The sequence below is a fragment of the Montipora capricornis genome, chromosome 3 (genome assembly GCF_036669925.1).
Source record: "Montipora capricornis isolate CH-2021 chromosome 3, ASM3666992v2, whole genome shotgun sequence".
NCBI lineage: Eukaryota > Metazoa > Cnidaria > Anthozoa > Scleractinia > Acroporidae > Montipora > Montipora capricornis.
The window spans coordinates 39,163,893-39,178,892 of NC_090885.1; the positions used below are offsets into that span (position 1 = coordinate 39,163,893).

At 37.7% G+C, this 15,000-nt stretch overlaps 1 protein-coding gene across 1 annotated transcript in view; it reads left to right on the forward strand.

Moving 5' to 3' along the window:
• Positions 1-774: 774 nt before the first annotated feature.
• The window catches only part of LOC138043107 (ectonucleoside triphosphate diphosphohydrolase 8-like), a 19,108-nt gene continuing 4,882 nt past the window's right edge, over positions 775-15,000 (forward strand). Inside the window, exons 1-7 of the mRNA XM_068889232.1 lie at positions 775-928; positions 2,235-2,356; positions 6,151-6,277; positions 8,151-8,310; positions 9,859-10,030; positions 10,592-10,804; positions 12,693-12,959. Of these exons, the coding sequence (XP_068745333.1) occupies positions 871-928; positions 2,235-2,356; positions 6,151-6,277; positions 8,151-8,310; positions 9,859-10,030; positions 10,592-10,804; positions 12,693-12,959 (1,119 nt within the window). The 5' untranslated portion in view covers positions 775-870. The remainder of the gene's footprint in view (positions 929-2,234; positions 2,357-6,150; positions 6,278-8,150; positions 8,311-9,858; positions 10,031-10,591; positions 10,805-12,692; positions 12,960-15,000) is intronic.

Consider the following 15,000-nt stretch of genomic DNA (forward strand, 5'->3'; position numbering starts at 1 on the left):
AGGATCAGGGAGAGAGTACAATCTGTCCAGACAAATCTGTATTGTTTCATCAAGCGGCACGTTTGTAAAAAGAGAAGTGACAGTCCAAAGAACACATTATTCCGTTGTTATGTTTGTATGTTTTGGCCCAATCTTCTTTGATTTCTTGGGTGCCGAAGGTCCAGCAGAAGTAGCAAATATACACTCTTCACTACTAGAAAGTTCTGAGTACTCTGACTGTGACATATTCGACAGATGAGAAGACAGAACAAAGATGGCGAACGCGTGGAAAGAGAGAGAGAGAGAGAGAGAGAGAGAGAGAGAGAGAGAGAGAGAGAGAGAGAGACAGACAGAGCGTCACATGCGTAAAAACAAGTCGAACCCAGGTCACTTCGGGTAAACAAACACGAGCAGTGAGAAGAAAACATCTTAGAAAAGGACTCTGGGGTCTAGAATTTCTTGATTTCTCGTCAATTTGCCGCTGATTTCTCGTCGATTTCACGATTTCTCAGATCATGAACAGTTTTACGTTTGTGGAACAATAATATTATACGATATATGTATTACAAAGTTTGTTAACCCAAGCTAAGCTGGAGATTTTGCTTGCTCGGCTGGAGAGCTGAGGATTGAGTCTGAAAGCTGGAGACTTGACATCTATGGCTTTCTGTTTGGACAATAATATGGATCGTATCAACGAACTGGTTAACCTGGGTATGATTATGTCTTTATTTGGTCTTCATGTGTTCCATACTCTCACCATCGCACAACAAAAAAATCCGGTTACTCGTCTCCAGAGCTCCGCTCTCCTTTAGAAAAGGAAATGCAACGCCTAGTTGAATTTGTAATTGTTGGCTCACGTGAGGGAAAAGATACTACAGTTTCTTTCCACACATGTATTCTCCTGACGGAGAGGACAATTCACCCCTGCTCTTAAGAAATCCTGTTGAAGGTATGTTAAATCTTGTTGTTGTGTTCCAAGGAAATTCATTTCCGTCTAGTTTTCTTTAACGAGTTACATTGTATATAATTAGATCTCTTCCAACTTGAAGTACCCGAAAATGTCTTTCAGAAATTCATAGCTTCACTTACTTTCTACAAATTTGCCACCATAAAAATGCTAGTTTTCTTTTTTAAGTGTGAAAAATTGCAAAAGCATTCCTTCCGAAATGGAAAACGTGAGATTAGCTACCGCGTTTGCGAATCCTTTTACATCAGTCTAGGTGTGGGGTAACGTTAAGTTCAAAAATACAGCTGTAATCTTAGATACAGTATAACGTTTTGAAAACGTAGAGTCCTAAAATAATAACTTTCCGTCATAAGGAGAAGAAGTTTGTCTTCTCCATTACGTATTGTAAATATGTTACATTATATATATATAGTTTACGTCGTAGAAAGTGTGGCGTACGGGGTTTTATTCACGAGTTGTTTGTGTCAAAAACCCGAACGAGCGAGGAGTGAGCGAGTGAGAGTTTTTGACACAAACAATGAGTGAATAAAGCCCCGAACAAAGCACTTTCTATGTCGTGAACTGTTTATTACACATAAGACGAGAATTTTCATTAAAATAGTTTTCTGAACGCAAATTAGAAACAAAAACTCACTAAAAATAAATGCAAATTTAATTTTATTCAATAAAAAAGTACGATTTGCACGAGATGCACGAGATGCACGAGATGCACGAGTGATTGGCATGGAAACGCCTTTACACTATTGTTGATTGGTTATACTTCCACATGTGAAATAGCTCTACGCCATTCTGATTGGCTGTATAAGCCTTTTCCACATGTGAAAATAAAGCGTATAGATTTGTACAAATGAGCTTTATGGAATAAAATTCTCATGTTATGTGTAATAAATATATATGTATATATGTATATATTTATTAATTCTCTCTTTTTTTTTTCTTTTTTTTCTTTTTTTTTTTCCTTTTTCGCTATCCCTTTTCCTTCCTTTTAGGAATGCAGCCATTCCCCTGATATAACCTAGAGGCTAGCGAAACCAGGGAGCCAAAATAAATTGAAGGATCTCTGTCCGAATTGCGCGTATTTAGCTTAAGGTGGCTCAAAACAGTTTCAACAATTCCATTTGAAATAATTGTTTTTGGTCATGTAGGTTTACATGACTTGTAAGCTTCATCTTGACTGAAAATTGACACGTGTCTTGCAAATAATTCCAGGCCGTGAATGTGCCCCTTTAAATATTATACACAAGTTTATGACAGGGATATCACCAGTAATATTTTGATGTTTCCTCAGAAAACAGGACTGATTGTCATGTACGAGATTGGGTAGGCTGTCTTGTGTCAATAGCCTCTATCCTCAGTGGAATCATTTGTATAACTGTAATCAGTCTATACAAGGAAACTGTTAAGGATGAGGTGAGATGTCTTTCTTAAAACCAGTTGTAAAGGATCTAGGGTTGACCCAGGACAACAGTGATGCAAAGGAGTTTCTAGATGAAAAGGAATAACAAGCAAAAGGACTCGAATTGGAGACATTGCTAGTACAGTGAACTGCTATTAGCAAAAAGTAAGAAAGTGTCTGAACCCAGGGTTTTCATGATAAGGCTCACTCCATGTTACCATGACAATTCCATTACCTCGGAGTTTTGCTTCCCATCTCCTGAGCATATAATGATAATAATAAAATAATATGAAAGAACTGTAGACATTGTAGATCACTGAGTCCTTTCACAGGGACACATGAGCCCAACAAATTGACCTGCTCCCAACTGTGTGGTTTCATGTCTCTGTTTAATGTTTAATGTTCCTTTAAAACAAGCAATGTTCCTTTAAAACAAACAATGAGAAGCCAAAGCCAGAGGCTTATGCAGCCTAGGTCAGAGTACAGAAATTACAAGAGGTGCCTGCTAATAAATATTAATAATAATAATAATAATAATAATATTTTAAGAAAATATTATTACCGTTAATACGTTAGTTAACAATTGTGGACATACTTAATTAGCTAGAAAGAAACAACATAATAAGGAAGGAAGGAAAGTTGTCATACAGTGTATAAGTAAGCATTATACATGTATAAAAGGTAATTAAATGAGAGAAGACAATTTAAAGTGACAGTAATCTTTGAGTTTACTTTTGCAATTGCAAAGAGTGAGGGAAGTACATAATGAAAGAGGAATACTGTTCCAAATTTGAGGACCTTTAACACAGATGGAGTAACGGTGGGTCTAATCTGCAGGTGGTGAATATGCAAGTTATCTCTTTGACAAGTAGAATAGTGATGATAGTAGGCATTGAGAATAAAGAGAGAAGAAGGTGGGATAGGGATAACCTTTTGCGTATGCAGAAATATGAAGCAAGTGACCTGATACTTGTAAATATTAAAAATATTAAGTAACCTGAACTTCTTGAAAAGAGAGTAAGTTTGACTATGTGGGGGCGAATAAGTAATGATTCTAAGAACTTTTTGGATTGCAGAAGAGAGGTTGCATGGAGATGTGATGAGAAAGTGGAGGCCCAGATAATCAAGCAGTATTGGAAATAAGGGGCGTTACTAAACATGAGAATGGAAAGGAATAAACCGGAGTATGCCGGAATGAGGCGGAATGACACCGAAACGAGATGGAATGAACAAGAATGGTACCGGAATATACTGGAACGAGGTGGAATGACAACAGAATAAGGCAGAATAAACCAAAAGGACACCAGAATCAAGTTGATTAGTGTGGACCGGAATGACAAGGAACAAAAAATAATTTTTATCATTCTATAATTTGAATGAATAAGTGTTGCAGAATAGAGAGACTGGCAGAAAAAAAAACATTAATTTGCATTAAAGGGGAAGTAACAAGGCTTGGAACGAGTCACGATATGTTCTCACAATTCTTCATGTAAATATATTATCAACAATCGATCTTTTTTCTCTGCTTCTGACTTCTTTCTTCAAACAAGGAAACACTGCATTCAGGTTCAATGGCATTATTGCCAACAATCGTGATGAGAAAAACAGTCTTCCGCCGTTTGCACGAATCTATTTCCGTATATCTCCATCATGTATGGGTCGTGGGAAGCAGGCAAGCAGCAACGGTAATTAGTTTGTGGTTCGCTGAACTTGATTGTGATTGGTCAATACACAATTGACCTGTCAGAATGAAATAAAAATGTTCACGGGTTTTCTGACTCGCAGAGTGAAATTCGCCTCCAAGATCCATAGACAAAAACAATAAGTATAACATTCTATTTCTCTTGCTACTATATTTGTTCATGAAAAAAATGTTACTTCCACAACAAATAATTATTCATTTAGCAATGGATATACCTGTCAAATTTTTCTCATGATCGAGGTGTTCCAAATGTTACAAAAGGCAAAAAACACATGCAATTCCCATAGGGAATCACCTGACACAACAAAAGCGGACTGAAACAACCGAAAATCAGTCGGTGCTAACTAAAACACCAAATTTTGGTATTTTTAGGTTCATTCCGGTATATTCTGCTTTTGGGTGTCATTCCGGCTCATTCTGGTGTCATTCCGGCTCGTTCTGGTATATTCCATAACCATTCTTGTTCATTTTGTTTCAATCCGGTCTTATTCCGTCTCATTCCAGCATATTCCAGTTTATTCCGGTATATTCTGTTCCGTTCCTGTGTTTAGTAATGCCCTGGAAATAAAGAAGTATTAGAGAATTAGACAAGATGCATAGAGTATTGGATAGAAGAAATTGTCTCAATTTCATGATGATGCCAATAGATTTAGCAATTTTTGACAAAAATACCTTTATGTGAGGTTTCCATCAGAGATTTTGGTGGATGATGACTTTTAGTTTGTTTAGTTTCTTCCACTCTCTGTATGGTACTATTATCAATACAGATGGTGAGATCACTAGAATTGATCTTCTTTCTAGACAGATGAAATATAACAAATTTAGCTTTATCAGGATGTAAAGTTGAATGTGGGAGGCGCGGTGGCCTCATGGTTAGTGCGCTCGACTCCGGATCGAGTGGTCTGGGTTCAGGGCCTGGCCGGGGACATTGTGTTGTGTTCTTGGACAAGACACTTTACTCTCACGGTGCCTCTCACCACCCAGGTGTATAAATGGGTACCAGCGTAATTCTGGGCCGGGGTAACCCTGCGATGGACTAGCATCCCATCCAGGGGAGAGCATAAATACTCCTAGTCGCTTCATGCTACGGAAACCGGAGATAAGCACCGGCCTGATGGGCCTTCCCAGGCTCGTAACAGAGACTTTACTTTACCTTAAAGTTAACTTATTAGCCTTGAACCTTGTACATGTAGCAACAAGGGAAAGTTCGCGATTAACAATTTGCAAAATAGTTCAGAAATAATTATAAATTATAAATAGGCTAAAGATGCAAAGATATCATTAATGTACAGTATATGAGAAAAAGGAGTGGCCGCAGCACAGACCCCTGAGTGATTCCACATTAAAAAGTTTGGAGGGATGATGATTGACATCTACAGTTGGCTATTTCAACAAATAATTGACACCTAGAATTCAGATAATCTTGAAGCTTAGACAGAGAAATACCTCGTTTACCATAAAAATCCAATTTGTCTAATAGGATGGAATGGTTAACCATGTCAAATGCCTTCTTGAGATCAATAAAGACGAGAAAGTAAGACTATTTCTTTCAAAAGCTTCAAATACTGTATCTGGTTTGTAAGCTCAGCGATGGCCATAAATGTTGAGTGTTTACTTCTGAAACCATATTGCTGACCTTACTTAGCTCAGTTGGTAGAGCATTGCACCAGCATTGCACCAGCATCGCAGTGGTCATAGGTTCGAATCCCGTTGACGCCACCTGAATTTTTCATTGTCTATTTGAGACAATTGCTTGAATTGTCCAGATAAGTGCGAGGACCACGTCTGTCTTTCGTCTCATAAAAATATTAATAACATGTTTACTATACAGCAAACTTAAAGATAAATTTTAGCTGTGTAAGGTTCTTGAAGATCTGGCATATAATTGGTAAAGACGATTGTACAAGAATTTTTTTTCTCTTGTACATAATACCAAAGATTAATTGCAGTTTTCACAACCAAACGGACTTATATCATGCATCTATCTTTTTAGACATATTCACGGTTTCGAAATTTGTAACATTTACTTTGCAGCCGGCACTATACAACACAGTTATATAAATGCCTGATCATCATTTAGTATTATTTCTTTCCTCTTCCATTTAGTATGGAATTGTATTGGATGCAGGATCAACTCATACGAATATGTTTATTTACAAATGGAGAGTCAGTGATATAATTAAAGGAACAGCTCTTGTAAAGCAGATTGGACAATGTACAGTTACTGATAAAGGTACAATTATATTGAATATGACTAATAAAAGTTTGTTAGCTTGCACTTAGTTTTTGTTTATCATAATTTTTTGTAGTTATTGTCATTTTCAACATATTTTCAAAATTAATATTATTATTAAATTACTTATGGATTTTACTTTTTCACTGGTTTGAATGAATAGTGGTGAAAAACTGCACAGGGTTGTCATTGAAGATCCTGGCAAAGGTGCTGGTAGTAAAACAAAATTAATAGAAGAGTCTATCTTGCCAAAATCTGCAAGGGATCCTGGATATCATTCATATCATATCCTTCTAGTTGAGCAGGGCTGGTGCAGCGAGCACTCAATGTAGTTTCTGAATGAAATTCTTTTTCATCTTTGCCTGTTGGATCCCATCTCCTTCATTCACACCATGGTATTTTGTAGGTGCCTTCCTGCTCTAGATCTTTATGGTGGAGTTATTATTATTATTATTATTATTATTATTATTATTATTATTATTATTATTATTATTATTATATAATCATTTTATTTGCATAATAAAAAATAAAAATATTTACAAAAATTAAAATATCTCCAAAAGGTAAGAACTATAAATTTACGAGCAATATAGATATTTCTCTGTTTAAAACTGTTTTAAAACTTCCAAATAAATAAATAAATAAAATAAAATAGAAAAGTCATTTAATATTAGATCTGGCAAGTTCAACGTCCACATCAATGTCTTTAACATTATTGGTTCGCCTCCTATTTGATCTGGAGCCTCTGAGGCAGAGTAGTGCTGACCTTAAAATACAGAAAGAAACTTTTCCTCTTATCCACGTCATTATTGTTATTATTATTATTATTATTATTATTATTATTATTATTATTATTATTGAGGAATTTAGCTCATGAGTGAGCTGATGAGGTTTTTTAGCCATTGCCATATTATGTTAAAATGGGCATATGTCCGTGAAAAATAGGGGCTGGCATTTTATTTTATTATATTTTGTTATTGTTATTGTTATTGTTATTGTTATTGCTATATTGATTTATTTTATCTCGGTAAGGAAGAGGATCCTTAAAGTGATTCTATGATCAACAATAACTTCCTTCTTTTCTTCAAAGTTTGAAAGTACAGCTGTACATGTACACTGTGCATGTATGTGTGCTTAACATCGGACTGGCCAAAGTTTGGACTTTGATTTTTATCCAAGGGCTGTTTTCTTTGTGTTTAAGTTTTGGATTTTAGGGTCCGCCATTACTCACAGTCCAAGCTGACTGATTGGACCTCACAGGGTTGGGTCTAGGGAACAGCATGCATGTGAATGCAGCTTATTATATAATTATGCAAAACACAATATACCATGCCTAAAATTTTCTCCTTTACCCATTTCTCTCAAGATTTGTAGTTACATGTAATAATGATGGACATCAATTAAATAGAGAAATTCCAGTTAGAATCAATGCAACAGGTGTCTATTTAAATTAAGGCTTAAAACTAAGGTCATTTAGTGTTTACATGTAGTTAACTTAGTTTTGAAATCCAAAGAAAAAGAATAATATAACTAATAATAATTATTATTGATATTTTGGTCATAGTATACATAGCACTTAAAGGGTTTGACATATATCTTTAAAGTTCTTTCAAGATCTTAGTGAGATTTTAATTTTATGTTCTTTATGGTCTTTGACATTTTGAAGATCTTCAACCCATTCCCTCCTGAGAGTGACACTACTTAACAATTAGACCCGTAGCCTGCAAGGGCTATGGATCAATAATAGATTTTAGTCTGTCTGAGGCCAGACGATTTGACTCATCAATGTAGGGTGGGGAGATTCTGGGGTGAAAGGGCTGACCAGTGGCTGTATTTCCAGTCTAGTGTTGTCATTTCTTCACACCTTTTACAGATGGACATATAAGAGGAATATCAAGTTATGATAATCCCGAGGATGCTGGAAAGTCATTGCATAGCTGTATTGAAAGAAAAGCAAAGAAGCTTATACCTTCCTATGCACAAAACAAGTCACCAATATACTTAGGAGCTACTGCGGGAATGAGGCTGTTAAAGTAAGAACCTCAAGCATACAGTGCAGTTCATATATTAATTATTAATGATAACATAATTAGAAAGTCTGTCAAGCCTCCTGTTGGGAGATTAATTTAAGGTTCTCTCATAATCATTCGCTCTCTCGCTTATTAACATTTTTCTTTTAACCCCCTTTCCAACCAATCCTTTTCTTTTCATTCTGCTCTCTGAGTCCCCTTTCTAATCACTTTCCCTGTCTTATTAGCTCCTTGGATAACTTGATACCTCTCTCTAATAAGCTGCTTCCTAAACAGCCCCTCCCCCATGATCAGTAGCCTTCTTTATCAACAGACCACACAGGAAAGGAATCCCATCTAATCATCTCTTTGCTCTCTCATCACCCCCTCTGAAATCAGGCCTTCTTACATATTATCCCTGATCTGTCTGTCTCTCTAAGCAATCCCTTTTGAAAAGGCTTTAATCAAAGAACCCCTTTACCTAAACAGCACCCCCAAGTTCCCTCTAATCTTAAGACCCCTGTAACAAGGTTCAGCCCTATAATCAACCTTCCTTCAAGAACTTACTGACAGTCAGCCCCAAACCTTGAATCTGACCCTACCTTTATCTGCTTATGCTCTTTAATGAGAACCCCTCTGATCAGTTCACCTCTAAGAAACCCTGTAATAGTCAGCCCACTCTTGGAAATCAGATTTTTGAATAACCATTTCCTTCATTTTTCCCCGTGGAGACATATACAGTATTATAACCTTTGGTTTCCCATAAAGCTATACAATATTGCTTGCATCTTGTGTCTTGTAAAGGCAGAGGAGGATACTAAGGGCGCATTCTTTTGGGACTATTCCAGTTATTCTTATTCCGGTTTACAAATAACAATACACGGACCTCCAGGCAAACGTGGTGTTCAACTATTTTTAAATGTTCCTGATACAACTGTGTTTAGTTATAATCTAAATGCAGCTGAAGTTTGCAGCTTTGTCAAAATATTACCACAAATTTGTTATAGAAGCGATCAGTAACTGCATACAGCTGTAGCAGAGATGGATGAAGATTAGAGCAGAAAAATATTCCCCTTGGTATTGCTTTTTCAGTTTTTTTCCTTTGAAAAGAGGGGCAAAGTTGCACAGAAGCCATTGGGGCTGAGGTTGCTGGAGCATATCTTAAGTAGCAGGAAGCAAGTGAGAGTATTACTCCTCCTCCTTGGAAGAAAGAACAGCAACCCTTTCCATTCATGATCATTACATTACAAGCATTCGACGAGTATACCTGGCCAGCATGCACATTTTATTACTTAGAATTTCGGAGAGGAAGGTTGTTTTGTTTAGGACGCAGTGCGGCCTCCCAGTTTCAAGACACGTTCTGACCACCGGTTGAATAATTATTTGTTCCTGGTAGTCCCAGGTTCAACTTCTCAGCTGCACTTGTAAATAGCCAACTAGTTTGCCTCTGGCCAATTGGGATTCTTAACAGTTGTTGTTGAATGTTCCATCATCATTGTGTTTCAATGGCCCTGAAAAGCCCCTATGGGGAGTGGTCAATTAGATATGTATTGTTATCTCTCTTACTTGCAGTAAGACCAACTTTCAAGCAGCTAGTGAGATCCTCACCTCCGTACGTAAAGCTTTGGCTAATTCGCCTTTCATGTTTGAAGACAACTATGCTCGAATAATTACGGGCAAAGAAGAAGGAATGTCATCGTGGATAACAGTAAACTACCTGAAGGATGCTTTGGATTACTCCCTTGTAAGTGGTTTAAAGATGCTTTAGCTGCTTAAACAGGGTTTCAATGATATTAAGCCTTTCCCTCCTTAGAGAGACTTCAGTCTACAAAGTATTTACTAAAACGGTGGATAACGTTAAACGCACACTCAGATTGGCTTACTCAAACTCCAAATATCCTTTGTTAGTATATACTAAAACAGTGGATAGCGTTTAACTGCGAATATCCTGTGCTATTTACACCTCCGAGCAACTTGGGAAAAAATGGCGTCCCGATTTGCATCCGTGGCAAGTGAAGAAAACATCCAAATTATTTTTTTGTGCTGTATATTATCTCACTGTTTTAGTAGATACTAAAACAACTATTCACCTCAGTGTCGGTGGTTAGCGTTGGATATTTACCTCGCCACTTCTTTGCTCAATACCAGTTCTATTAGAAAACCTCAGGTCATCTCAGGGGAGGTTATGCGCACCCCCTGCACCCTCCCCGTAGATCCGCCCCTGTGACAGTACAGATTACTCTAGCCAACTTTACATGGGAACAAGTCATTGCACAATATTACATCTTCTATTTTGTTCTTGAAGGAAGGAGGCCAGAATGATTATCCTCGCGACACAACATTTGGTGCTCTGGATATGGGAGGAGCTTCCACACAAATAACATTTGTTCCAACTAAACCTGCACAAAAACCTGAGAAGTTAACTTTATATGGAAAAGAATACCAAGTTTTCACACACAGCTTCCTGTGCTATGGCATGAGGGAGGCACAGAGGAGGTTTTTTGCGCAGCTTGTAAAGGTAAAGCTGGTAGACTACAGTTTATCAGCCACTTCCTATTTTCCGAGATCATTGGGCAAAACATTGAAAATTTAGTTAATTAAAGTGAAACATTAGCCCACCTGAAAATGTCACCATTCAACTTTTAATCTATTTATAATCACAATTTGCAACATCGGTCAGGTTACGTTAATACTGAAATTTCAAATAAATGAATGAATAAATGAACCAGATTGGGAAACATAGGACAATAAATTATTGAAATCAATATTATGGGCTCTTCACAATAGTGAAAGGGCGTTTCCAGAACCCTCAAAGAAGAGATCTTTGACTGGATTGAAAAGATGCTTTTCTTTTTTACCAGACAGATCTCTCTCAGTTTGCCACTATGATATCAAAAAAGATCGTTTCTCGTTTTTTCTTAAATTTCGTTGGATTTCCTGCTCAAAAATTGCTTGCATTTTTTTTGTTTAATGAGGCCTCAGTTAGCTGATTTAAGGCCGTGTCAAGATTAATACATCGTGAACTGGCTGTTTTATCTTATTGTGGCGCAGGGTAAGCCTGAGTGAGAATTTTGTATGCGAAACAAGTTAAAAATTGTCTGAAAGCCCAAACACGTCGAACCAGAAACCTATAAGAGTTAAAACGTGTAACGCGCGTTCACAGCTTCCGAATATTCATACGAACTGATTGGTTGAATGTTTCAGTGCTAAGTACCATGTTTGGAAACCCCTCGCTCTTGTTGTTCCAAATACGGTACTTAGCAAGTTGAATGTTGAGAAGCTTGTTTCGCAGCACACAAAGGGCCGTTACACGTTTCAACCCTTATGGGTTTCTGGTTTTGTTTTAATTAGTTATTGTTCGTGCGTAGGCGTTTGTCGCATGTATTAACCAGCCTGATGTGTAAAAAAAAAACGTTTAACCTGAGGGGAAAAACAAAAAGAAAGTAATGAAGTGATGATATCTTTTCAATGGTGGAAACTCGGAAAAAAACTCAGAGTGCTCCTTTGCAGGTTTCGAACCTTCCGATTACTTGTTCGGATGCACTACCACTGACTTATTGCAGACTCACGGAAGCCAGGCCATTAATAAGCTAGGTTTAGGTCACAATAATTATTGTCAGTCACACTTTTACAGCTAGGACTTGAATTGTCGAAATTGGGTTAGCAATTTCCGTCTTAGCCATTGATCTCAATAACGAGAATGCATCATTTCGACAATTCCAGTAGTACACTGTAGTGACTGTACGTACTGAAAGGTAGTACATTTACAAAGTTGAGGTGTAATTCCTTCACACACCGACTTTGGGGACGTATGATACGAAACGTAGACAGCCACTGCCCGAAATTAAAGCTTCAAGTTTTGGGAATAGTTTATTTGGTTAACACATTAGTTTCAAGATTGGAAGAATACTGAGAATTTTTTTGCAATGATTATTTGCTGGTATGCTGTAGCTTTGTGTGAGAAGCAGTTACACGTAAACTTGGTTTACGTACTCCTTTTATACTCTTTTCCTCCTCCAAATTTAACTTTTCTTGTTCATTAGACTTTGGCTAGTTATATAGTGGTCCCTAATTCTCTGCTTGTTGTGAAAGAGACTGTCTAAGATTTCTCTTTCTTTTATCACTGAAATCGTCCATTTATACTTATTTCATTTTCCACGCGGTTGGAATAGGGTGAAGTGAGTTCTCATAATGAGATCTCGGAATCCCTTTTAGAATCCCTGTACGGTGCTCAAGTTACATTATCAACTCTCCTAATGAGAGTTGTCGCTCTTTTGGGGTAAACTCCATCACTTACGTGTAACTAAAACGCCATATTTAAATGTCGATGCCACTATATTCGAAGCTCGGCCGTAACTTGCGCTGGTCTTTTCTATCCCTTTAACTCTTCACGAAATTGCTTTTAGGAGGCGGAACAAACATCGACTCTCATCTACAATCCATGTGGTCCAAAGGGTTATGACCAGATTGTCACTTCCAAGTATCTGTGGGCTGCCCCATGCGTGCAAAAAAAGGATAACAAAACAATGAACTTCACCCTGAGGGGAACTGGAAACTTCTTGCTCTGCGCCAAGGAAGTTAGTAAACTGTTCAACTCGACACCATGCCACGATAACAAGAGTTGTTCGTTTGATGCAGTTTATCTTCCACCCACTGATGGGGTCCCATTTTTGGTAAGTTTATTGTCTTTTTGTTACTTGATGTACAAAACGGACAAGAGCGAATTAAATCCACCATACTTTTATTTATGAAACTTACAAAACCGTAGAACTTGGCAAGACTATGGCAAAAAACCGAATTCCAATAAGGCGCGAAAAAATCCGCATGGCATCGAACAGTGGAACTATTTGACTTTTGATAACCTGTCACTCATTTCTCGAAAAACCTAAATGTAACACTACGCTTAAGTCACGAAATAGTCAGACTTCAACTGTAACTAAACCGAAGTCATCACCTGACCCAAACATATCAGATGCAGAGAATCAATTGAACCAATCCTAGGGAGCTAGTATGGGAAAATTGGTGACATTCACAAACTTGAACGGTTTCCGCTCAATAAGTCATCTCAGTTAGGAGCTCGAGACCGTAAAAACGGAATCGCATTGAGGTAAAGACGAGGAGATATCAAGAATTGTAATACAGAAAAAAGTACCTTTCATTTTAATGGCAAAAACAGAAAATTATTTCATTACATTTATCTCCAAAGGCGCGCGTGTTTTTTTGTTTCGTTTTGTTGCCATTATGGATGCTGATGTGAGACAACAATGCACTAGAGCGCGGATTTTCAAATGAGTGTCGTAAAACCAAAACCAAAGTAATTACTTTGGCCAATCAAAAAGAACGCAGACAATCCAGTAAACCAATCAAAACTCGAAGTAATTACACGGAGCCGACGCAAAAGGTGGGAAAATGTGCACGCGCGAGCCACGATTGGTTTTGGTTTCACTTCTGATTGGTTGAAAAAGTGGCGCGAGAACTTTGAACCAATCACTGAGTGAAGTAGATGCAAAACCAAAGTAATTCGCTAATTACTTTCGACACTCAATTGAAAAATGTTCAAAATGTATTAAATGTCTTTGTAACGAACTCAATGATGAACCTTTATAGAATCCTGCGTAGCCGGCAGAATTGCAGGCACGGGAGGGACATTCTCCGCTTGGCTTCCCGCCAGCTGCGCAGGCTACCTTTGTAGAGTGTTTTCACGTGACGTCACGGCGCCCCGTGTTGGTGTCCTCAACTAATCTTCCGGGAATTGAGCTCTCGTTATCATGCAAATGTTTTCTTTTGTTTTGGTGGAAAAAAAAGGTTACTGATCACTAATAATATATGTGGGGCAGTGCTTAAGCCCAGCACTGTTGGTTACCTGTCATATAATTGGATTGGCGCGAACGGTTTTGTTATAAGGTTAGAGGCGGAAAAAGTAGTACGATGAAGAAATTTACTAAAATGCGTGCAGCACGACCATTTTTTCTTTTTAAAGCAGTAATACTATTATCAGGGAAGCCTGGTTTACACTATGACATCAGCATAAACATAAGCACAAGTATAACGACGTTCACATTTGTTGCATAAGCATAAGAAAAGTGGCTCGCTGGAGACTGGGACGAACCACGTTTCCAAAATGTCAGACGAAGAGGAAATTCTCTCCTTTCTGTTGTTGCTACGTAGACGAAGACGACGGCGACAACGGAGAGAACGAGAAAACAGGAAGAGGTCCTGTTGAGTAAGGGATATTAGAACAAACAGAGTTTTATAAACTGGTACGCCGGGAACTGCTACTAGCGGGCCGAGAATTTTATTTTAGGATACTTCATCTGACGATTTCATGATTTGTGGTAAAGGTAGACAGAAAATGGCGAACCGTCTCAGCAAGTTTCTCGTAAAAAAACAGTACCTAGATTCTGTTAACTGTAATATACGCTGGCATCAAAAACAGCTGACACCTCGGTCTTCTGCTTCTGTTCATGTTGCATCCGGTTTACACAATCATCAAAGTGACATAAGTATAAGCGTAGGAAAATGGGAACGATTCCTTTTTATTATGCTTATGCTTATGTTACTTCCGGTTTACACTGCTTATGCTTTAGTTATGACTATGCTTATGTCTCAGTGTAAAAGAGGCTTGAGCACGATTACGGCTACGGTGACGACAACACCACAAAGCAAGAAATTTATTGTTTAAAAGAGGAAAAGTAATCGTGCTTCATAGGCAGT